This window comes from Cygnus atratus, chromosome 18 (assembly GCF_013377495.2).
Source record: "Cygnus atratus isolate AKBS03 ecotype Queensland, Australia chromosome 18, CAtr_DNAZoo_HiC_assembly, whole genome shotgun sequence".
Classification (NCBI taxonomy): Eukaryota; Metazoa; Chordata; class Aves; order Anseriformes; family Anatidae; genus Cygnus; species Cygnus atratus.
In genome coordinates, this window is record NC_066379.1 from 12,987,888 (window position 1) to 13,009,166 (window position 21,279).

The 21,279-nt window shown below is 47.7% G+C and overlaps 4 protein-coding genes across 10 annotated transcripts in view; 2 read left to right on the forward strand and 2 right to left on the reverse strand.

Moving 5' to 3' along the window:
* Positions 1-10,479, forward strand: RAC3 (Rac family small GTPase 3). Of its 3 annotated transcripts, none has more exons than XM_035568631.2 (6): positions 7-90; positions 2,432-2,503; positions 2,762-2,879; positions 3,490-3,552; positions 4,032-4,191; positions 4,309-5,451. In XM_035568631.2, exons 1-6 carry the CDS (start codon positions 56-58, stop codon positions 4,437-4,439), a joined length of 579 nt encoding a protein of 192 aa, XP_035424524.1. In that variant the 5' UTR covers positions 7-55; the 3' UTR covers positions 4,440-5,451. The 3 variants fall into 3 exon arrangements, with proteins under 3 accessions (XP_035424525.1, XP_035424524.1, XP_050570336.1); XM_050714379.1 differs by lacking the exon at positions 4,309-5,451 and adding an exon at positions 10,342-10,479 and having other exon boundaries at positions 15-90; XM_035568632.2 differs by lacking the exon at positions 2,432-2,503 and having other exon boundaries at positions 1-90.
* On the reverse strand, positions 5,437-9,093 carry DCXR (dicarbonyl and L-xylulose reductase). Its single transcript, XM_035568629.2, has 8 exons — positions 8,984-9,093; positions 8,805-8,902; positions 8,505-8,659; positions 7,088-7,130; positions 6,682-6,781; positions 6,452-6,516; positions 6,240-6,357; positions 5,437-5,739 (listed from the first exon to the last, which is right to left on the reverse strand). The coding sequence occupies exons 1-8, from the start codon at positions 9,039-9,041 to the stop codon at positions 5,636-5,638; spliced, it is 741 nt and encodes a 246-aa protein (XP_035424522.1). The 5' UTR covers positions 9,042-9,093; the 3' UTR covers positions 5,437-5,635.
* On the reverse strand, positions 10,159-18,315 carry RFNG (RFNG O-fucosylpeptide 3-beta-N-acetylglucosaminyltransferase). Its single transcript, XM_035568617.2, has 8 exons — positions 17,835-18,315; positions 16,962-17,010; positions 16,347-16,449; positions 15,825-15,978; positions 14,730-14,818; positions 14,478-14,643; positions 13,050-13,135; positions 10,159-12,829 (listed from the first exon to the last, which is right to left on the reverse strand). Exons 1-8 carry the CDS (start codon positions 18,291-18,293, stop codon positions 12,763-12,765), a joined length of 1,173 nt encoding a protein of 390 aa, XP_035424510.1. The 5' UTR covers positions 18,294-18,315; the 3' UTR covers positions 10,159-12,762.
* Positions 17,700-21,279, forward strand: part of GPS1 (G protein pathway suppressor 1) — a 13,033-nt gene continuing 9,453 nt past the window's right edge. Inside the window, exon 1 of one of the 5 annotated variants that reach the window (XM_035568606.2) lies at positions 17,700-17,768. Coding sequence is in view for 2 of the 5 variants with exons in the window: in XM_035568605.2 (XP_035424498.1) it covers positions 18,759-18,791 (33 nt within the window). In the remaining 3 variants the exon portion in view is untranslated. The other 4 variants (XM_035568605.2, XM_035568607.2, XM_050714378.1 and 1 more) reach the window with 4 other exon arrangements.

A 21,279-nucleotide genomic window follows, 5' to 3' on the forward strand; every position in this document is an offset into this window, starting at 1 on the left:
GCCCCCTCGGGCTGTCACTGCGGCGGAGTCGCGGCGGCGCCGCCATCGCGGGCAGATGCAGGCGATCAAGTGTGTGGTGGTGGGCGACGGGTGAGTGCGCGGCGGGCGCGGGCGGCGGCGGGGCCGGCCCGGCCGCGCCTCGACCAGGGCGCCCCCGGACAAAGCGGGCCCGAAGCCGCCGGCGCCGCCGGGAGGGGAGGGCGGGGGGGAGGGCCCGGCCGGGCCCGGCCCCGCCCCGCCCCGCGGCCCGGCGGCCCCGCGGGCGGGAGGCGCCGCTCCGGGCCGGGCAGCGGCGGCGGGACCAGTCGGGCCGCGCCCGCCGCCGCCTTCCCCTGGGGTCGCCGCGGCGCCGACAGAAAGGCGCGGGGCGGCGGCGGGGGCCGGGGCCGGGGCTCCCGGCGGCGCGCGGCGAGCGGAGGCCACGCGGGCGCCGCCCCCGGCGCTCTCCCGGTGGCCGCGCTGCGGTGCTGGGGTCCTGGCGGGCGGGAGGTCGGGTCCCGGTGCCGTGGCCCTGCCGCTGCCCCCGCGCGCCCCGCTCCCTCCTGTTCGCAAACTTGAGCCTTGGTGTCCGGGCGCTGCCGGGCTCCGCGTCTGGCGGCGTTCCGCCCGGGGAACAAAACCCTGCGCTGCCTGGGCCTCGAGGCCGCCTCCTCAGCGTCCTGTCAGGTGTCCCCGTTGGACTATTTTCACCGTACAGGGGTGATTTGTTGCAAAGTACCCTCTCCAGAAAATTTCGACTTCATAGGTTTTTCTCGTATCTCCTTCTGTTGTTTGTGTTCTGAGGTGAAATACATCGCTGTTTCTGGTTTCACCATGTGTCTTGCCATCCTTGCTCTTCTCTCTTGGCTTTTTCTGTATGCCTTTTTCTGAGAACGCATCTGCGTTCAAGATGCAGGCGTGCAGTAGATTTATGGTGCTTTGTAACTTTTCCTAGCTTGTCCTGTGTGTTTTTCCTCATTCCTAATACTATGATTTTCTGATCACCATAGCAAGCATGGAGCTGAGATGCAGAGTACTAAATGTGAACTGGTCTTAGGCAAGGACTGGTCTTTCCACCCTCTCCTGCATGCCACATCCTTAAATATGCATTTGGAGTGAAGCATTCCAGCTTCTAACCTGAGGAGGCTAAAGAGAGGTAGGAGAAAGAGTCGCCCACCAAAACAGCACAACGTTATGATGGAACGGGCAGTAACAGCTGGGAGTAGGGCATGCTGGAGATGGATTACAACTCAAAGGCTTGCAGACCAGTGGTGTTCTTTAAGACCAAACTGACAGCGCAGAGACTAAATGAACTTGGATACCAAACCACTTAAAAGACACGCATATCCATGATCTACAAACGATGTGACTGCCCTGTGTGGTGGGTAAGGTGCCAGTTCAGGAGAAGAGTTGGACAGGTCAGTGTAGTTGTTCTTTACACAGCCTCCTTGTTCTTCTAGGGAGGAGATGTGGTCCAGGGGAAAAGCAGGGTTAGTTTGTGTAGTGGTTCTAGCTGTGCTATGTGTCGTCCCAGTGCACCATTGTGCAGTCCCCTGCAGGCTCTCTCTTCAAGTCTCTCACATCACTTTTGTGAGAATTGGGTAGAGAATACCCAGTTCTTGGCTGGCTATTCAGGTTCACTCAAGCACTAACCACCAGCTGTCCCTGTCACTGGCATTCACTATCAGTTTCCTTGAAAGGCTCTCCACAGCGCACAACTTGTACAGTGATAAATAGGTCATTTCCACTCCCATTACTCCTCTGTTATAAATAAGCTTCCCTCTAATTCTACAGGGATAACTAAAGTTCATATGCTAACGCTATTGTCAGCAAGGCCCAACTTGTGCCAGCTGCCACCACTGGGTTGACCAATGCCATCTGCCTTCATCAAAGCCCTGAGCCAATATTTTTAGTGATCCATGCCAATGCCAAAATCTCTTTCCAAACTGATTGTAGTCACTTTAAAGTTTTGTTGTTGTTGTTATTTTTTTATGGCTACTTATTTCCCCCCCCTTTATATTTACTGACATTCAATTCCTATGTCTGAGGAGTTTGAATAGTGTGTTTTTGCACTTTTTTTTCATTTCACTGCTTACCCATTTTGCTAGGTTATTATGGACATGTTGAGCAATAGCAAGCCCAGCACAGAACCTTATTTTTTTTTCCCCTCTTGGTTCCTGGAACAAATAAATTTTTCTTGGTGTTTTGTTGAGGCTGAAGAGGTGGGGAAAAGGAGTGGGAGAGAGCAGGGTCATATGTATGCTGAGGCAGGATGCATCTGGTGAGTTCAGACCTCGTCCCTGACAGGGAATTCTAGCCTGCTACAGCTCCATTTCCTCACATGTTTACTTTCTGCCTAAACTCTTTTTTTGGCTGGGGTAAGGGTGAGTTTTCCTGCTTCAGTGCTTTCTGCTGTACCTTTCTTTATGCTTGTCACTCTCATCCTCTGCAGAGCTGTAGGGAAGACCTGCTTGCTGATCAGTTACACCACAAATGCCTTTCCTGGAGAGTACATCCCCACTGTGTGAGTAATGGCCTGGGCTTCAGATATTCTTTGCTCCTTATGTGTGCATGTACAAAAGTTAGTTTTCTGGGTGAGGCGACTGTGAACTGCACATGTGAGTATGCCTGTGGTATGGCTGTGTGTGTGAAGAGGGCAGAGTACTCCCACTGGAACTGTGTTGCACAGTGACCGCTCCTGATTCACTGCCCCTTGAATTTCATCTAAAGTCGTGTGTGGGTGAGAACAAGATTGTCACTGATGTGGATTCTTCCTTGGCAGGTTTGATAACTATTCTGCCAATGTCATGGTAGATGGAAAGCCAGTGAACTTAGGCCTCTGGGATACAGCAGGTCAAGAGGATTATGACCGACTGCGGCCTCTTTCCTATCCACAGACGGTGAGTGCTGGGCTTGGACTTGCTTCTAACTGTTCTCACTTCAGGACAGGGAGGCTCCCAAGGACATCCAGGCTTCATTCCTTTAAGTTCCTATAACTTCAGCCATAATTCTTGTTGTTCAAGGAGGCTCACAGCTAAATTTCTCCTAAGTGATTGTCACATTCTAGTTCCTACTTCACAATGGTGTTTGAACAGTTATGCATGTCATAGAAATGCTCAGGTGTAAGGAATGGTGTGGAACTGCTGTAAAGCTGAGCCATGTTCCATATTCCCATTCTCTCTTGGTGGCACTGCTCACCATTGGGCTGCACTGATACTGCTTCCCTGGCTGTAGCAATTGCTACATGGCCCCTCCATCAGGGTGAAGACTCACACTAAGGTGTTTGTGGCCACAGGCTCTGAACATGTAGAGTCGAGTATTGTAAATTAAAATGAAGTCATATGTCCAAAATCTGAATTAGTTTAGCCACCTTAATGGGAAAGGGTTTCATACAGCTACAGTCCTTGCTGGTGGGAGGAGGTTGTCTTCTGTAAGGCTCCCTTCTCTACCCTTCCTCCATTATCTCTACCTGTTCTCTTCTACACAACTGGCTCTTTTGTTTCTCCACAGGATGTTTTCTTGATCTGCTTCTCACTCGTGAGTCCAGCGTCCTTTGAGAATGTCAGAGCCAAGGTAATGTGTTCTCCTTCTTGGTGCAACAGTGGAAGGGAGGAACCAGTGAAATCCACTGCTCCACTCAGCACTGTGACTGACACCTACAAGCCCATTTCTAGCACTCATGTTTCAAGAAACAAAGGTCATAGTCTGCAATTTTTAAGTGGGGCATTCTCTTTATTCATTGGCTAAGTTTTTGCCTTTTCATATCTGTCTCTTAAAGATGAGGCATGTCCTAGAAACAGAAATGCAGTTTTTCTGCAGTGTATGCAGAGCTGGCTGGTGCTATCTGTCATGCTTCCATGTTTCCATGGCTTCATTATTACATTTACACTGATCTCTTTCTGCACAGCATATTCAGAGTTGTAGGCAGAAGTATCCTGCTCAGGTGTTGACACCATCTCAGATATTAGTAAAACCCTTGCTAATAGTAAATGCGTCCTCATGGCTGCATCTACTGCCACAGCTACTTTTCTCATCATGCATCTCTGTTTCAGTGGTACCCTGAGGTCCGACACCATTGCCCAAATACACCTATCATCCTTGTGGGCACCAAGCTGGACTTGAGGGATGATAAGGACACCATTGAAAGATTACGTGATAAGAAACTGGCTCCCATCACCTATCCCCAAGGTTTGGCCATGGCTCGAGAGATCGGTGAGTCTGATGTGCTGGCAGGGCTCCATGGCATTGAGATTTTTGTTTTGGAGTGGGTGAGGGCCACTGTCTCCTGGTAGCACTGGAGTGGTTGAGCTGGAGCTCTCTTTCCCCTAGGGTCGGTAAAGTACCTTGAGTGCTCTGCCCTGACACAGCGGGGCTTGAAGACGGTGTTTGACGAAGCCATCCGGGCTGTGCTCTGCCCACCACCTGTGAAGAAGCCTGGCAAAAAGTGCACCATGTTCTGAGGGCTGTGGCCTAGGTGCTGGCTCAGCATGTTGTTGTCCTCCGACAGATCGCGTATTAGCTGGGTGTTTCTGGAGGGGGCTGGGATGCGTAGGGCCCTTCATCATGTACGAAGTCAGTGTTTTTTAAATGTCTCTTTGATTTAACGTCAATGTTGATGTGAAGGGGCAGCGGGGGCAGGAGACTAGCTGAGGGCTATACAGCCCCCAGGGAAGTCCAATGGGGAAGGCAAGGTAGCTCCTTGGGGCAACAGGCTGTTTTGGCTCTCCTGAGCTCAAAGCTGAAAGGGCTTGAGATATCCATCCTGTGCTGGGAACACCTGTTTTTTTTATCTGCAGGTGAAACACATGCTGAAGATCCTTGTGGGAGTGGGGAGGGAGCTGATATAAATGGTAGTGAATGACAAGAACAACTAGGAGAGTAGTGGGGTCTCCTTGCCCAGCCTACTGTGGCTATTAGTTAACAAATTGGTGCTCTAGCAGATATGTGCCTGAGACTGTTAAAGGAATCATAACTAGACCCAGAAGGGGTCGAAGTAAATGAAATGTGAAGCTGAAAAACTAATCATTAGGTGCTTTATTGGATACTAGCCAAACTCAGTGAGTGAAACAGCCCTGTGCAATCAATGTATTTGCCTTTGTGTGCACACCCTAGGACAGCATGGTGCTGCTCCCCCCCCCCATCAGTCTTTAGCAGGGCCTCCCCGTACAATCCAGTCTCTGCAGAGCAGGGCTGAGGTTGTTGCCTCTGTTTTTTTTTTTTTTCCTTTTTTTTTTTTTCCTTTCTACTAAAGAGAGCAAAGAAGGCAATGAGGAGTATGCTAACTTCTTCTTTCCCTTCCCACTGAAAGTGCAGGCAGACTCTGTGGATTTGGATGGAACAGGGAGAACTTCTGAAGGATTGTGGGAGGGGTTGGAATAGGGTTGGAAGAAAGACAGATCCAGTTTCTAATCATCATGTAGAGTGACAAAGATAAAACCTTATTTGGTGCAATAAACATTCTCCATGACAGCGTATGTGAGCTTTATTATATAGCAGCCTTCTAAAGGTAACTTTTTGCCTCACTTCTCATACAAGTTCCAGCCCTGCTGTCCCTCTTGTCCAGCAACACCGGGTCTTTGTCACTGTTTTCTATCCCATTTACACGTATGCAGTACTAGTATGAAAATTAGGCCAGGTGTGAAATGCAGGTGTCATCTTAGGAAACAAGAAATCCCCCATCAACCATCAGTGAGCTGCCAGTTGTCATAGCACTCTTGTCACTGAGCAGGAAAAGAATGCTGTTCACCACATCATCCACCTCTGGAATCAAAACATAGAGGACATCCAATGCACCTTTCAAATTGGACTAGAGAAACATGCATCCCAAAAAGTATGTCTTTGGCCTCTACATGTAATTGGAGCAGGGAAATTATCTCCAACCTCCAAGCTGTGCTTGGTGTGATCTACAGAACAGTGTGGCTGAAACCTGGACATTCACAAGTCCTTGTTGTCCTCAAATGATGTAACTTAGTTCACAGCAAGCACCTATGCTCCCCACCAGTCACATTCAAGAACAATAGAGTAAGGGCATTCCACTTGTCCTAAGAGACAAGACTCTAAAACAGGGGTGGTAAGGTTGCCATGTCCTCATCAGATGCTTCAGAAATTCCACCACAGCCACTCACCAGAGTCGTGACTTTGCTCAAAACAAACAAAAAAAACAACAAAACAAACAACAAGGTACCTATGGCTGTGATATCAATTAGGGGAAAGGTCTGGATATGATAAAGACCTCAGCCTGGCAGCAGATCTACACTGACCTGCAAACTTTCCAAGTGGAATCCGGTTAATCATGGCAGCAGATTTCTGAGGATCACTCCAGTTAATTCTCCCCATGTCCGTCATAACTACTGTGGGATTCACAGTGTTCACCCTAATCTGAGACCAAGAGCAACACGCTATATAACCAAACAGCGCTGAGAAGAAATGCTCATGTTCAGCTTTCACGCTTTTCTTTCAGAAATAATCCTACCTTGTGGGGTCCCAGTTCCATTGCCATTACCTTGCTCAGCATATCCAAAGCACTTTTTGTGGAACCTTCAAGAGAAGGGAAAAATGGGAGGCATTTAAGTGTATAGCATTTTGTCTGGATCACAGAGAGGTATTTTACTCTGCTTGGAACTGGCAGCCAGCATCTTGGTGGCTATGGGTCTCCAGCTAGTCAAAAATGAAATAAACACTGCTAGAGCTGCACACACTTACAATAAACAGCATGATCCCGCAGGGCACGCTGAGATGCCTGGCTAGAGACATTTACAATTGCACCTGGTATCCCCTGTGTAATCATCTGCCGAGCAACAATCTGAAGGAAAAAAAAAAAGATGCCAGAATCATAACAGGAGAGAACATTATTTCATTCAGCAGTAATCTTCAAGGGCTACTGGGGTAGCCAAAAGAGCAAAAACATCCAGAGGAAGTCCTCACTGCTTTCTACTTGTAAGAGATAGGGTCAAAGCAAGAGAGTGAAGGTATTGTACAGACAAACTGTCAGGTTAATGTTGGATTATGGTCCCCTTAGCCCTCCCCCTGTCAGGGCTTGATTCCACTATGGAGAACAACTTAGTTGCTGCTGTTCTTAGAGACAACTGAAGTGACAATTCATCCTCACCTGGGAAACGTGAAGCACAGCTCGAAGATTCACATCAAGACTCCTACAGATAAATGAGATTTAAAAATTACACAGTGGTTGCAGCCCAGGCCAGAGAGGAATAGTTTTGAGAGGACAAATGCTGCTGGTATCTTGGAAGGACTGGTGATACTCAAACACAGATAGAAATGCCAAGCTGAATGGATATAACACTAATAATTAGGCATGTGTTCACCAATAAACCATTCACTGGAAGCAAGCTAGTTAGTGGCCTTTTCCCCTGGGCAGAGGGGAAGGTGCACTCATGCATCCTCACATTTCTAGCAGGACTCTGTTCTTTGGCAGATTATATAGCAGTTCTATTAAAGTTTAAACAGTGATCCCTGGGCCTCAGCCAGTGGCTCTTCTTAGGACAATCAAATCTTCACAAGACTTTGAAATAGGGAATCTGCTATAAAATTGGTAGAAGCAACCTTTATTCTATTTGTGATATAGTCCTTCCTTGGTCAGATTTTCACCAGCTAGTTCTACAGAATGATCTAAGTAGAATCTGTGCACTTTACAGTCTAGTTACAAATGAAGCCTATATTATAAATGGAAAATGTGGAGCTATAATGTCGGACAAAGCATGACACCCATCTTAGAAGGAAGTAGCCTCAGCATAGCCTGTATCCTAAAGCTTACACACATCTGGAACTATGGTTCTTTCGAGGGGAAAAAAAAAAGTCACTGCAGTAAGCAAATTTCATTTCCTATCTTGATCATTTTTTCGTACCTTCATTGGGACCCGGGAGTTGGACTCGATGATCCTTGTGGGTCCCTTCCAACTCCAGATACTCTATGATACTATTCTTATACTCCTTTAGCTGGCTTTGTTGTCTCTTTCTAAATTGTCTTATCAACAACTGTCTTTCAATTTAATAGTGACTGAGCTGGGGCTAGATTAGAAGCTCTGGGAAGGTCTGAGCTTGATTACCAGCAAATGGTGTTCTTTTCTCCTGCGCAGACTGGGTGAAGTGTGGGTACCGTTTAGAAGGTGATGTTGCAAGGTTCTGGCTACTCAGTAACAGTGTGAAATAACCTTTGTTCTTAGTTTCCTATGGATGTTTAAAAAGAGTCTGAAAGGTGATTTTTTTTTAATTAGTAAAACAGTCGAGAAAAAGCAGACCAAAGCACTAACAGCCAGCAAAACACTGCGAAAATGGATGTTAGAGGCCTGCTCGTGTCCCTCTCTCCTTCTTACCCCCCCAATCTCCCCCAGCCCCACCTGACTGGTACCCATGCAGCTGCTGCTTTCATAAGAGATACCGCTATCTTGAACGCTTTGCCACAGTCCTTTACGCTGGCTGTTTTGCTAAGGCTCGGCAGACAGCACCTTTCTGCCTTTCTAGCCCGAAGCACAGTCCAGGCACGGAGCTGGGGAGGCCGGGGCACTCACCGGTCAAAGGCCGCCCGGGTCACCTCCAGGAAGGGCTGCAGCACCGCCACGGCTGCGTTGTTCACCAGCAGCTCGAAGGGCCCCGCCGCGCCCACCGCCGCCTCCGTGGCGTCCCAGTCGGCCAGGTCCAGGCACAAGGGCTCGATGCCAGGGCACTGCGGCGAGGGCGGCCCGGCCGGGGGCCCGGGTCAGCGTCGTCGCGGGTGGGCCGGGGGCGCTGGGGTGGCGGTGACGCTGCCCCGGGACAGGGCTGGGGGCTCGCGGGCGGGGTCCCGCGAGGGTGCCGGCGGCCGGCCCTACCTCTCGGGCGAGACTCTCCAGGTCCGCCGCCGTGCGGCTCAGCGCCGTCACGCGGGCCCCGGCCTTGCTCAGCGCCACGGCCACGGCGCGTCCGATCCCTGTGGGGAGACGGCGTCAGCCCACGGCCCCCGCCCGGCCCCCGCCCGGCCCCCGCCGCCCGGCCCAAGGCCCCCGGCCACCTTTGCCGGCCCCAGTCACCAGGGCCCGGCGGCCGTGGAAGCTGAGGTGCGGCTCCATGCTGCGGTAGAGCTACGACCTGGGCGGGCCCGGCGGGGCTGGGGCGGGCCGGGGGCCGGGCGAAGCCCGAAAGCGGCGCGGCCTGGCGGGGCCGCACGGCAGGGCCCTCCCCGCTCTGGGGCCACGCGAGTCACCGTTTCCCCGGCCGGGGGTTGAGGTTTGGCCGCGTGGGCCGGAGCCGGGGCACCGCGGGCTCGGGTAGCCAGCGTTCCCGGAGCCGCTGAGCCTGCTCGAGCGCTGCTCCACACGCTGCCGTGCAGCGGGCAGACTCATAACCAAGGCGCCTGCAAGGAGGGCATACTGTCCTGGAGAGGGCACAGCGAGGAGCCATTTCTGGGCCTAACCAGCAGACGACAGGCACAGAGTTGAGGTTTATTGCCTCTGATTGTAACTAACGCGTCACAGTGAGAGCACAGAAGACCTTTTCATCAGATGATGAAAGGACCCGCTTTGTCCACTTAAAGCTGCTGATAAAGGTTGTAGGCAGCCCTAGTCTAATAGCCAGTGCCTAGAAAACCAGCTATAATTATATAGGACCCACTTGGTTGAGGCATATAGGATTTCTCATGCAGCACCTATATGGCAATATCCATTTACTGCAAGGTACAATGGAAATATGGTCTAAAGCTAGTTAAGAGGTCATCCGTAAGTTACTACAACCAGTTTACTTCCAGTGGTAGCAAGTGTGTCTCCTGATTTGCAGGGTTGACATTGCATAACAGAAGAGCAGCACCGGCAATTATACATCCAATTAACATGTTTTGTTGATAGAAGCAGAAGTCTGCTTGTAATACCCCGTTTATCCATTGCATTCGGAGTACTCTTAAGAACTGCTGTGGCATATTTAATAAATGCAGAAACAGGATGGGAAGGTGCCAGTACAGATTTACAACACTTAGTCCTTATTTCAATACTTTTACTTTACTCCACTTTCATAATTATTTGCAAGAATTCTCCTCATCCCTATTTCTTCTGCACACCAAAGTCATCTAATTCCCATATGCTTTTTGGCCATTTGATATCAACAGGTTGACAGGAGACAAGTTTTTCTGTATTACAGGGTTTATGGCCCATTTTTGGTGTAGACAATGTGTCAAGAAACATCACAAAGCACAGCTTTTGACATACTTAAATATTTAATTTCATAGGATCATTTTATCATAAGACAGTAGTTTGATTAAAAAGCTGCATCCTTGATACAACTATAGAGCCTAATGTATTGTCAAGAAGAAAAACCTTAAAAGAAGCTTGAGCACAAACTGTTCTGTATTGCCATACAGAAGAACGTGGTCTTTTTCAGCTTAATAAACACCCTACCAGCATTAGACATGATAGAGGCAGCATACTCAATTTTGGATGAGCAGTGACTACAGCGTGGAACTTCTACCACTCAGTTTTGCTGCCACCAGTATGAAGTATTACCATTTTTGAACTGCAGTTTGCCACTTAATCACTACCCAGTCCATGCTGTCTGTGGTATCTGACAAGAAGGCTGCTCCCAGTAGAAGAGGAAGAAAAACTCCAACAGAAGAGTTCAAAAATCACTGAGGATGAAAATGCTGAGGATGAAATCTCATCAAGTGCTCATGAAGCTTCATAACTTTCAGCTACAGGAGGCTGAAAACAAGAACCTAACAAGTGTTTAAAAAAATAAAAGGAAAATAAAGGAAAGGTGTTTATATGGATATCAGTAATCTCCAGAGCTATTAATAACAAAATTATTAAACCATAGGATGCCTGAGTTCTGGTTAGCAGAAGACCTAATAGAGAGGCAGAACATCCCACAACCTACTGTTCCACAAGTCCTCCTCCACTGTCTGTAACTGGCTGTCAGTGTTACAGGAGTTCCTGCTGTAAAACAGCTGCTATGCTAGCTGGACTTTGATCTCCTTCCTACAGCGCTCTTATTCCCATGCCCATGCCATGGTCAAAGCACTGCCTTGGTAAGGGTAAAGGAAAGGAGAAATTTAAGAACAAGCTGCAGGAGCAGTCAGCTCCTCAGTGAAACTAAGTAAAATGATGCAGAGAGGACACTGTATCCAGTTACTGAAAGGTTTCTTTTAAAAATAGAGTGCAAAGAAAAGTATATTCTGGGAGGCTGATACCTCCACTAAGTTTCATACTTGAAAACACTGCAGGTATTTGCCCACATTATACCACTTTTCAAACGGCAGGAAGTAAAGTAACTAGCGGAAATACACAGTACAGCTTGGCACAGCTGTTTAAAAATCTGCAACCTGGTAGGTTCACTTCTAGCCATAAATCATGGTTCTAGGTTATACAATGTCTTTCTATTTTTCTCCCCTTAATTCAGCCTCAGACTTAGCACTAAACCAGCAAGTATTTTCTGAAGAGTTTGAGTACACAGTGGTTTTGTAAAGTAATTTTTTAATGCTGTTCCTCATATCAGATATAGATTGCACAGTCAAAGTTTGGACTAACAGAAAACTAAATATACAGAATCTCATTTCTTCCACTTTCAAAACTAAGCTTACTCTATTTAAAAAACAGCAGGTGATACTGCTACAGCACTGAACTTCTGCTTTTGTGCAAGTGTGCAGTTTCCTTTTACCAATTGCATGATCTATTTATTGAAACATTAATATGTAGAGTAAAAACAAGCATTTATTTAAGCCTCAAAAGATAACCTTTAAGTAAAGATTACCTTTAAGTAAAGCTTAAGTGGGGTAAACACAGACACACAATTAAAGGTCCTCAAATGATATAATCAAAAACTTCCTCAGGGCATTACAGCTATCTAGCATTCCTCCTCTCTCACAGACAGCAAAGGATACAGCACAGCTTCAAAAACAGGGTGTTTCATCAGCCAATGAGCATGCTCTAGCTCATATAACCTGCTGTGGGCAATGCAGGAGAAACGATTACTATCTAGCCTGAAAAATATTTCTTCAGTATCAAATATGAAGGGAATAGTCTTAGACCTAGCAAACCACCATCATAATCAACAACCACTGCCATTCAGTGGTAAGAGAACCAAGTCTGACAATCACCTCCATGGGAGGTACACATGGACTGTTTGGAAGAATGTGCACTGTAAGCAACTCTTATGCAGTCCTGAGTAAGCTTACATGGGGTTTTCCTTACACAGGGTTTTCCCATGACAAAGGCTTTCACCCTTGTCTACCCTAGCAATTCCAGGATTTCTGGTGGTTACAAGCAGAGCCTGTTCCAGCCCAGAGGCAGAGGAAGTGTAATACTGGCAGGCCGTAGAAGTTCTTAAATAATTCTGTTCCCAAGAAAGACAAGCAAAAACTTTCTCCCCTCTTGTCACCATGGGGACTGCAGTCTGCTGTAGCACTTCAGCTTCAAGAGAGCCGCTCAAAGCTGGTAACAGTAGTAAGAATTCTAGCATTTTAAGTACTGCATTTGCCTAGGATGTGTCTGAGCACAGATTCATGTGTTAGGCAGGGCTCACATGACATCAGATGAAAGCATAAAGTGACTTGTACACGTATATGACCGTAGCCATTGTATGAAGAGCCACTGGACCAAAGAACAAGGAACGGAAAATTTTCTTCTCTGGAACGTCCCAGGCTGCAGCTGAACACCTTCTTGCCATAATTATACAATCAAAGTCTCGCTTTTGTAAATAGAGTCTGTCTACCTCCTTTGTAGGTATTTTTTTTTCCTGGGAGACAAAAGTCCAAACTCCTGTTTTATGCAAAGTAGGTAGGATACAGGTGTCAACAACTGGTCAAAATTAGAACATCTTCTTAGTAGGGCACCAGATAGTGTCAGGATACAGAAGACAATGGACAGATTTAAATCTATGAAGGAAAAAAAAATTAGATTGGAATTCTCCAGACCAGGAACATCTTAGCATTGAATGTGTAGCAGACTAATAGAGCCGAAAAAGCATTCCTACCCACCTTTGACAGCGACAAGAGAATGGTATGAAAAAATAACCCCAATAAGTGGGGTTAATCATCTTACAGATGATAAACATGAACAGGGCAGGGAGATCTGGTTTTGGAAGTGGACGCTTACCGGGTTGGATCTTGCTGAAGCCCAAACACTCCTCCCACACTCACAACATTGCGTTTGTTCTCAGGGTCTCCATAACTTAGGGTTACCTGGAAAAGCAAATAAACATTCAGAAATTGTAACACTAATGCCGAAAAACAGAGTAGAGGTAGGATTATTAATGAGGTATGAAGAAAGACTCCAAAGATCCTGTCTGATTTGAGTGGATTACATTTGAAAAATGATTATCAATTTTGACATAAGCAATATTGGCAATGGATGGTAGCTATTGAGTGGACCGTTGCTCACCTAAAGGCAAGCTGGAAGCATAAACAAAGGAGCTGAAAGTTTAGTTGTAACTCATCTTGTCCTTCAAGGCAACAGTAAGCTTTGTAAGGGCACCAATCCTGCTAATGTCTCTACCTTTGCTAAACAACATGTTCATCCTTACCAGACATTGTCTGAAGTCTAAAGTAGAAGCCTTAGCACAGAAGGAAAATAGAAACATTTGGATGTTAAACAGAGTGCAAAGGACTGCTACATGACAAACCTGGCAACAAAATTTAGATCTCTAGAATTCCAGTTCAGTGCTACTCTTCCATACAAGCACTGTATTAAGAAATCTGCATGTGCAAGGTACAAGAAGACTTCAGCCTTCTGTCAAATTGCAGATCTGGACTTTGGGTTAGCTATCAGTCTCAGGGAAACAATGATCACCACCGAAAGCCCAGATTCAGACTACAGTTAAATTCCCTGACACAAGGGATTACATCACATCCCAAATGTACATTTCCACTGCATAACAACACTACCAGGAAAACATAAGCAAGCATTTTGCAGGGGCAAAACCACACTTTTCTTTGTTCATGGTGGCTATCAGTAAGAGGCAGAAAAAGATTCTTGATAGCCTTATAGCTCCATCTGCTGCTAGTTAGTAAAAAAGTATCCCAGAAATTTAAAACAAACAAACCAAAACAACAAAAAATCAAAACTAAACAAAGAAAACTGTTTGATTTATTCTAAGCACTGATTAGGTTTCTTGAGATTCAGACAAATTATTCTTAACAATGATCAGACAATTATGTCTTAGTTATCAAAGAGGTACTTGCTATAGCTCTGATGCTAATATTGTTAAACAGCATGAATTAAGACAGACTGTGTTAGACAAAGATACTTTCCCACATTAAATGTTGCTTTATTCTACACCTGCTGCTATTGCGACTCATGGAAATTCAGAGACTAAGAATGTGCCCCTGAAAGAGGGGACAGCGGTATGACCCAACTGGCTAGGGTGGAAGCATACTTTTTAGTTAAATGAAGGAGATGGACAGGACACAGCTCTGAGCTACTCTCCGTAGACATCCTCCTTCACTGGAAAGTACTAAATCTATTCAGCCTTCTTTCTGATCAGACTGAGGTGTAATTATTAGAACAGGACATGCTTAGCCCTACCTGTTGCAGCACAGACTCGCCTCGCAGTCTCTGCAGATTTTCCAGATGGGAATGGAACAACGGGCTGTGCAGCAACTTTACCTCCAGCAGCCCTTCAATGATGTAGCCAATCGTGCAATCATCAGGAAGACGCACTCTTTCTGCAGTACTGATGAAGTTACCCAGGCTGTAAGAGTACAGGAAACAAGATCAAATGCACTTTAAAGCCTACCAAACACATATTGGTAGAACTCAGCTAGGAGCAGCATTTACCTGGCCCAGGGACTCATCTTCAGAGCAAGACCTCTGCTGATACAGAACCCTGCTCCACCTGTGGCAAACCAGAATTTCACGCTTGTCTTCTGAAGAAGCAACAAGAAAAACATGCTAGTTACTGATAATCAGCTTTTCTCCCTTCGGCCAGGCAGGCAGGGGAATTTGAGGCTCTATTGGATATCACATACTTCAACTGAGTCAGAACAAGACTACAAAGTAATCCTATTTCTTCAGGCTTCTACAAGCCTGGTTAGCTTTCTCTCAAAGTGAACTTCACCTTGGAGCTGACACCAGGTGAACCATCAAGTTCACACATCTGAGGGAGCACATGTGAAGTGAAAAACTACAGTCCCACTGCTACACAATTCCAGTTGTCTCCTGCTAATTCTAGCCAAGGGTCACAGCCAACTCAGTCTTCCTGAGGAAATCAAAGATAGTTCATTGGATGCTTGGTTCCAGGGAGACTATTTTGTTGTGCAGTTTTCCCTAACAAGCTGCTTTATAACTGACTTTGTGGACAGTGGATTATTTACATTCAGGCCTGTTAGCATAGAGGACCTGGTGAGAACTTGTCCTTTAACATATGTATATTGCAACTGAGACACCTTTGCTCCTACTTCCTGGAAACACAGTAACCACTCAGCATTGGAAATGCCTTAAATACCGAGAGAGCCCGTCATCCATCTGAGTTTGGTTCAAGATGGTGACAATATGATACTGCTCTCAAACAACAACAACAACAACAAAAAACCATAAAAACAAGCCCCCAAACAAGTAACAGCCCCCCCCAAACCATTAAAGCAAAAGAAAGAGTTAAGGTGGGGAGGCCCTACTCACCTCAGTGTGAGGGAGACCACCAAATATGTGAGCAAAGGAAGAGAAGCAGACATCCACCCAGGAGACAACTCTATTGTACATAAGCATGTACATGTAAGATCAGATCAAAGGTCCATTTAACCCAGCACCCTGTCTCTAACAATGACCATTGCTTGCAGATTAAATCACTTGTTCTTATGGGGGATCATATGAACTCTCATGGGTTTAAAAGCATAGGTTAGGATGACTCTCAGCCTAATCGCAAACTTTGCTTACTGATCCATCACTTTGGACATGGTCAGCTGCTTCAATGGGATGGTCCAGACTTGGTCGCCCCACATAGACATCCTGGCTGTGTGAGAAGGCAGATAAGAGACGCAGGAGAGTCCGTGGGTTCACATAGTTGTCATCGTCCACGTGGCAAAACCATCTTCAAATAAAATGAAATAATAAAATTACTGCACAGCAGTGACAAAGAAAACAAGTTATAGGTTTAAAGCTGCATCCTGATCTTTCAGACTTGGAGCAGAAAGTATATCCTGTTATCCTGAATAACACGATTTGGAAGGTGAAAGCACCCATAGATCCTGTATCTGGAAAGAGACTGAAATGAATAACCCCTGCTAGGTTTCAGATGATACTTTTTTTTATAAACACTGCTTCCTGCTGCACCACTTTCCCTACCATCATCACTATGTTTTATCTAATGTTGCCTTTGTCACAGGAGCAGAGAAAGATACCCAAGCTTCCTGTGAGCACAGAAGTAAAAGAAACAAAGTCAACTAGAACAACACCCACTTTTGCCCAGATTCTAGGAATTTATCATATTCCACAGACATCTTGCAACAGAGAGCTTGCCGCGTGTGGACAGCTGAACAGTTGGTGTTGATCATATGATCCCCTAGGGAGGAAAAAAAAAGAAAAGAAAAAAAGGTCAGCCCGATCAGAAGCATGAATAGTCTAAAAAAACACAGTACACATTTGGCACTAGTACAGCGTATCTAAAGTGCATATGGTACATGCATGGGTAGTAAAATTTTGGACAGGCAGTGCTCACCATTTGTGCGTATGGCTTGAAAGTTGCCAAGTACGTAAAAATATGTTTAGATTGCACAGTATATAATCAGTGCCATGAGACTGTAAGCAAAGGAAATGCCTAGTATAACTTTGGACCACATAGACTGAAGCTTACTAACAGGAAGTAATTGGGTGCAAAGGTGAACCCAGTATTCAGGAAGCTCCAGGCAGCTTGTCCAGTAGGAACAGCATTTTCTCCTGTGGAAGGAGAAATTGCCTCCATTTTCTCTATCTTAACTTCCCTAATTGCTTACATAGCATAAGGACTTCTGGGGAAAGTATGACCAATATAAAACTGTTATAAATGACAGCACAATTCTATGAGGCATAGCTTACCTGCTTTCAGGCGTAGCTCCTGATCCTCCCAGTCTGTGAATATAAATGTCTGCGGGAAACACAAACGGGTGGGGAGAAAGGTATATCCATAATTAAGGATTTCAATGCCTAATTTCTACTTTGGTCAGTTCCCAGTCAGAATCCTGAGTATTTTACTTTGTTAATTTATTACACGGTAGCCACAGCAGGGGAAACCCCAGCAACTTCAGCTCTTCCCTTATTGGATAGGATTCTGCATCGCAAACCAGAAGAAACCATTTCAGTAAAGCATCCAACATTTTGGTTTCCTTATCTCAGTGTACAGATAAGGAATTTCTAAATAACAATAGCTATCCCTTTTGGGAATATTTCTCTTCGCCTCCTCTATAGCTAGGAGTCATCCACAGCTGTTACTCAAGCTAAAAAGAAAAGAATGAAAGTCAGGGTGAAGTGTCAGATGGTAGCACTGTCTTGTCCCAAGTGCTGGACAAAGCTGCATTAAAACGCTTGAATATAAGGAAATTCCTAAACAAAGGAATAAATTCTACATTGCTCTATATAAAAATTTAAATCATCGAACCAGCGTGTCCAAAAAAGTAGCTTAGATGTATCAGCACTAGAGATCTTTCACTACCATTTAGCATTTTACTCAGTCCTAAAAAAGAAATAAAAAATCAGTAAATTGTTTCTGCTTGGACCAGTGGCCCCAGATAGTACGAAAGCAGCTTAATCAACAACAAACTCTTTCAGCGATACACTCAGGAGAACTACTTAGACGAGATCGTTTTCCTCCGTCCCACGAGGAAAGATGTGCTTAACCCCAGCGAGGTGAGAAAGCGCAGCTGCCACCCGGAGAAACCTCGGCCGCAGGGCCCCCACGGCGCCAGCCCTCACCTGTCCTCTCGCCTGGGAGATCCAAGTTTGGAAAAGCAAGTCCAGGCGCGTTTTGTGATACTTCCTCGTCGTCTTCACCGCGATGAAGATGTCCTTCAGCTCCAGGCTCTCCTTGGCCGAGCCACTGGAAGGCCCGAGGCGGCCCTGCCGCGCGGGCTGCGCGGTGCCGCCGAGGCTCCCGCCCCGGCCGCCCGCCCCGGCCCCCGGGCCGCCGCCGCCGCCGCCGCCCCGCTCCCCGCGCGAGCCCGCCCGAGCGCCGGGCACGTCGCTGCCCGCGGGCTGCGCTGCGCCGGAGCCCGCCCGCTTCGGCGGGGGCCCGCTGGGAGCGGCGGCGGGCGGCGGGCGGCGGCGGGGCGCCGCGGGGGGCTGTCCCCGGGGCAGCAGCAGGAGGAGGACGGCGGCGGCGGTGACGGAGAGCAGGACGCAGGCCCTGCGGAGCCCCAGGCAGGAGCTGCTCATGCTGCGGCCCCGCCGGCCCCCGCCGCGCTGCGCGGCGGCCTCATGGCCCTGCGGCCGGGCGGCGGCCCCGGGCGAGCGGCCCCCGGCCCCCTCGGGAGCCCCGCGCCCGGCCGCCGCCGCCGCCTCCCCCAGGCGGCCGCGGCCGGCCCCGGCCACCGCTCGCCGGCCCCCGCCGCGCCCCGCGAGGCGGCGGGAGCCCCCCGGGCCGCGCCGCCCGCGGGAGCCGCCGCCCCGGGCCGGGGCCGGTTAGAGGAGTCGGGCGAGCGCGGCGGCGGCTCCACGCGCGACCCCACCCGTCCGCGCCGCCGCCCCGTGCGCCGGTGGGGGGGGACGAGGCGGGCCGCGGCCCCTTTAAGGGCTTCACCTGTCGGATGCGGTCTGGCGGCGCCGCGCGACCCGGAAGTGGAAGCCGAGCCGGAGGGAGAGGCGGGGAGGTCAGCCGGAAGCGGCGGCCGCGAGGGGAGGATGCCGCTGCCCGTCCAGGTCTTTAACCTGCAGGTACGGGGCCGGTGCTGCCGCGGCCGCTCCTGGCGGCGCTCCCGCGCGGAGCCCGGCGACCCGGCCCGGCCTTCTCCGGCCCAGCGGCCCCGTGCCTGCGGCTCCGTCGCTGGAGGTGGGGGCCGCTCTTGGCCGTCCCTGGGCTCGCTCGTCCCTGCCGCCGGGGGCCGGCTGCGCTGCTCCCGCTGCCGTTTACGAGGAATTGCGCCCGGCCGGGCCCTGCGTGCCCCGCCGCCCCCTCGGTTGTTTCTCGCGTTGCGTGCGCTGTAGGCAGGGACTCGGGTGGTGGAGGGACGCGTCGTAAAGCGCCGGGGGAGAGGAACGGAGAGCCTGCGGTGCAGGGCTTTAGCCGCAGGAGCCCTGAAGGGACTCGCTGCAGGGCTAACGTGGACCTTCCGTGGCCGCACAAGCGATCTGTTCGCAGGACTGACCTTCATCCGCTCAGCAGCCAGCAGGCTCTCTGTCAGAGCGTGGGGGTGTGGGAAGGTGGGACAGGGTGAGGTTCAGCACACAGCTCTGCTTTTTCATCAGTGACAGATCTGTGATGCACCCCCCCTGAGTACAGCAGGAGACTTCAACGTGAGTGCCAGACCATCATTTTGTATGAGGCCTTATGAGGTACCTTCCAGTAGGGCACTCTTGTGGGCCCAGAAATTCTTGGGGAGTTAGGTTTTTGTTTTTTTTTTGAGGGGGAGAGGGTGAATTGTGAGGAGCTCTTAAAGAAACCTTGTCCCTTCCTCCCAAAATGAGTTAGATTGAAAGTGTCTGAGTTTGCATATCCAAGTGGGACTTCCAGCTCACTTGTGTTTTTCCTTGTCTGGGACTTTAGGACAAACGTAGAGGAGTGCTGCCTGCCAACATAGCAGGACACAAATCATTTTGTTTCATTGGTTGAAATTATTGTTAGTTTCTGTAATAGGGATTCTTATGGAGTACAGATTAGGTTTTTACTATGGTAGACAAATACTTTAAAAAAAAAAGAAGGCAAACTGACTGTTAGCGTTTGCGGTATAAGAAACGAAATAAGGTGGATGGAAATGGAAAAAGTAGTGGTCTCAATACACAGCAATTTAAATGGCTTTATGCACTGTTTTCCTGAGTGCTGATCTGAGCAATCAGACTTTCCTTTGCACCCTCCCTCTCCTTCCTTCCTTGAGAGAATCACAAACTAGGAAACAAACTTTTATTTACTTTGTTTGCACATGCTTCAGATTTTGGGAGAGCAAAAGCATTGAGATGTGTGCACGTTTGGTATGTATCAGTCTACAAAAAAGTAAACTCTGGGTAAATGCTAGATACATCATTTTTTTGAGTTAGAAAATCTGGAGCTGCCCTATTCTTGCATGTGTGCATGTACGCACGCAAATCAATCCTATATTTTTAATTCCTTAACAAGAAGCAAAACTAATAAAAACGTAGAAATAATTTGGTGTTGGTAGTGGGGCGAGGTTGCTGGCTATTTTTTTCTTCTCCGAAGATCCACCCATGCAATTTTTGCCAAATCAGATGTTGCTTATGGTAAAATCAGTACATACTCAGCATTTTATAAGAAGAAGTTTGGCTTGGTTTTCCCAAGTTTAAATCAATAATACCTAGAGGGAATGCTCAACATTCTTTTGACTTGGAGGAAGAAATGTGCATGCTATCTCATATGTTATGAGATAGCATGCACATTTCATTTGTTTGTAGGAATGCACAGTAAATTGGTCTTAAATGGGAACATGCATGGGTGTTGTAGTAATGTATTTGTACTGAGATTATGTACTGCTATTCCTCACATGGTTCAAAGCAGTGCAAAATACACCGGGAGAATAAAGTTCTGTTGTTTGTGCAAAAAAAGATAAACCTAACCAGTTAGACAATGGTAACTGTAGTAGGATTGTTCATAGGGTTGTTATGTGTTAGTATATGGTGGTGGTAGTAGTAGTAGTAGTATATGTTAGTAGGATTGATCATAGATTTTCACAGAGCAGATACATTTTTTCCCAAGCGTCTTTCAGAAAATGTGTAAATGCCCTCCTGCATTCTGTTCTGTACATTTCTCGATACTTCAGAATAAGTTTAAGTTGTCTTTTTTTTCTTCTTTTCTTCACAATTTTGCTTTTAAGCATTAAACCAACGTTGAAAGGGTCTGATGAGTTTTATGGGTACTTTTTGACTGTTTGGGAGTTTCATGAGCTGAGTATTAATGCCTACTCTTCCTCAAGGAAGAGAAATGGAATGTCATTTGGAATTTAGCATCCGTGCCCGAGATGCTTTGTCGAATCAGATTTATTGACTTTTTTATTTTCTTGTTTGATAATCCACCAAACCAAATAAAATGGTCTGTGCGAATGGTGAGTATTACTGCAGCTTGTTTAGGCAAAGCTTCATGCGGAGCAATGATATTGCTAGAGAAAAATCCTAAACCTGGCTAAAAGCTGAGAGGTGTGTTTTCACTTCTAAAATTTGGTGTGTGTTTTAGCAAGTCCTTAATAGGTTGAGTCAC

Bases quoted from the DNA above. Each gene is read 5' to 3' on its own strand.
- RFNG (XM_035568617.2), bottom strand. From the start codon at position 18,293: ATGAGCAGCTCCTGCCTGGGGCTCCGCAGGGCCTGCGTCCTGCTCTCC. The intron at 13,136-14,477 runs GTAGGGCTAAGC...TTGCTTTTCCAG, and splicing joins GCGAGTCTGTGCTGCAACAG to GTAACCCTAAGTTATGGAGA. The intron at 12,830-13,049 runs GTAAGCGTCCAC...TTTCCTTCATAG, and splicing joins CTTCAGCAAGATCCAACCCG to ATTTAAATCTGTCCATTGTC.
- DCXR (XM_035568629.2), bottom strand. From the start codon at position 9,041: ATGGAGCCGCACCTCAGCTTCCACGGCCGCCGGGCCCTGGTGACTGGG. The intron at 7,131-8,504 runs GTGAGTGCCCCG...ATTTATCTGTAG, and splicing joins ACCCGGGCGGCCTTTGACCG to GAGTCTTGATGTGAATCTTC. The intron at 6,782-7,087 runs GTGAGGATGAAT...TTTTTCCTTCAG, and splicing joins CTGTGCTTCACGTTTCCCAG to ATTGTTGCTCGGCAGATGAT.
- RAC3 (XM_035568631.2), top strand. From the start codon at position 56: ATGCAGGCGATCAAGTGTGTGGTGGTGGGCGACGG. The intron at 91-2,431 runs GTGAGTGCGCGG...CATCCTCTGCAG, and splicing joins TGTGTGGTGGTGGGCGACGG to AGCTGTAGGGAAGACCTGCT. The intron at 2,880-3,489 runs GTGAGTGCTGGG...GTTTCTCCACAG, and splicing joins CTCTTTCCTATCCACAGACG to GATGTTTTCTTGATCTGCTT.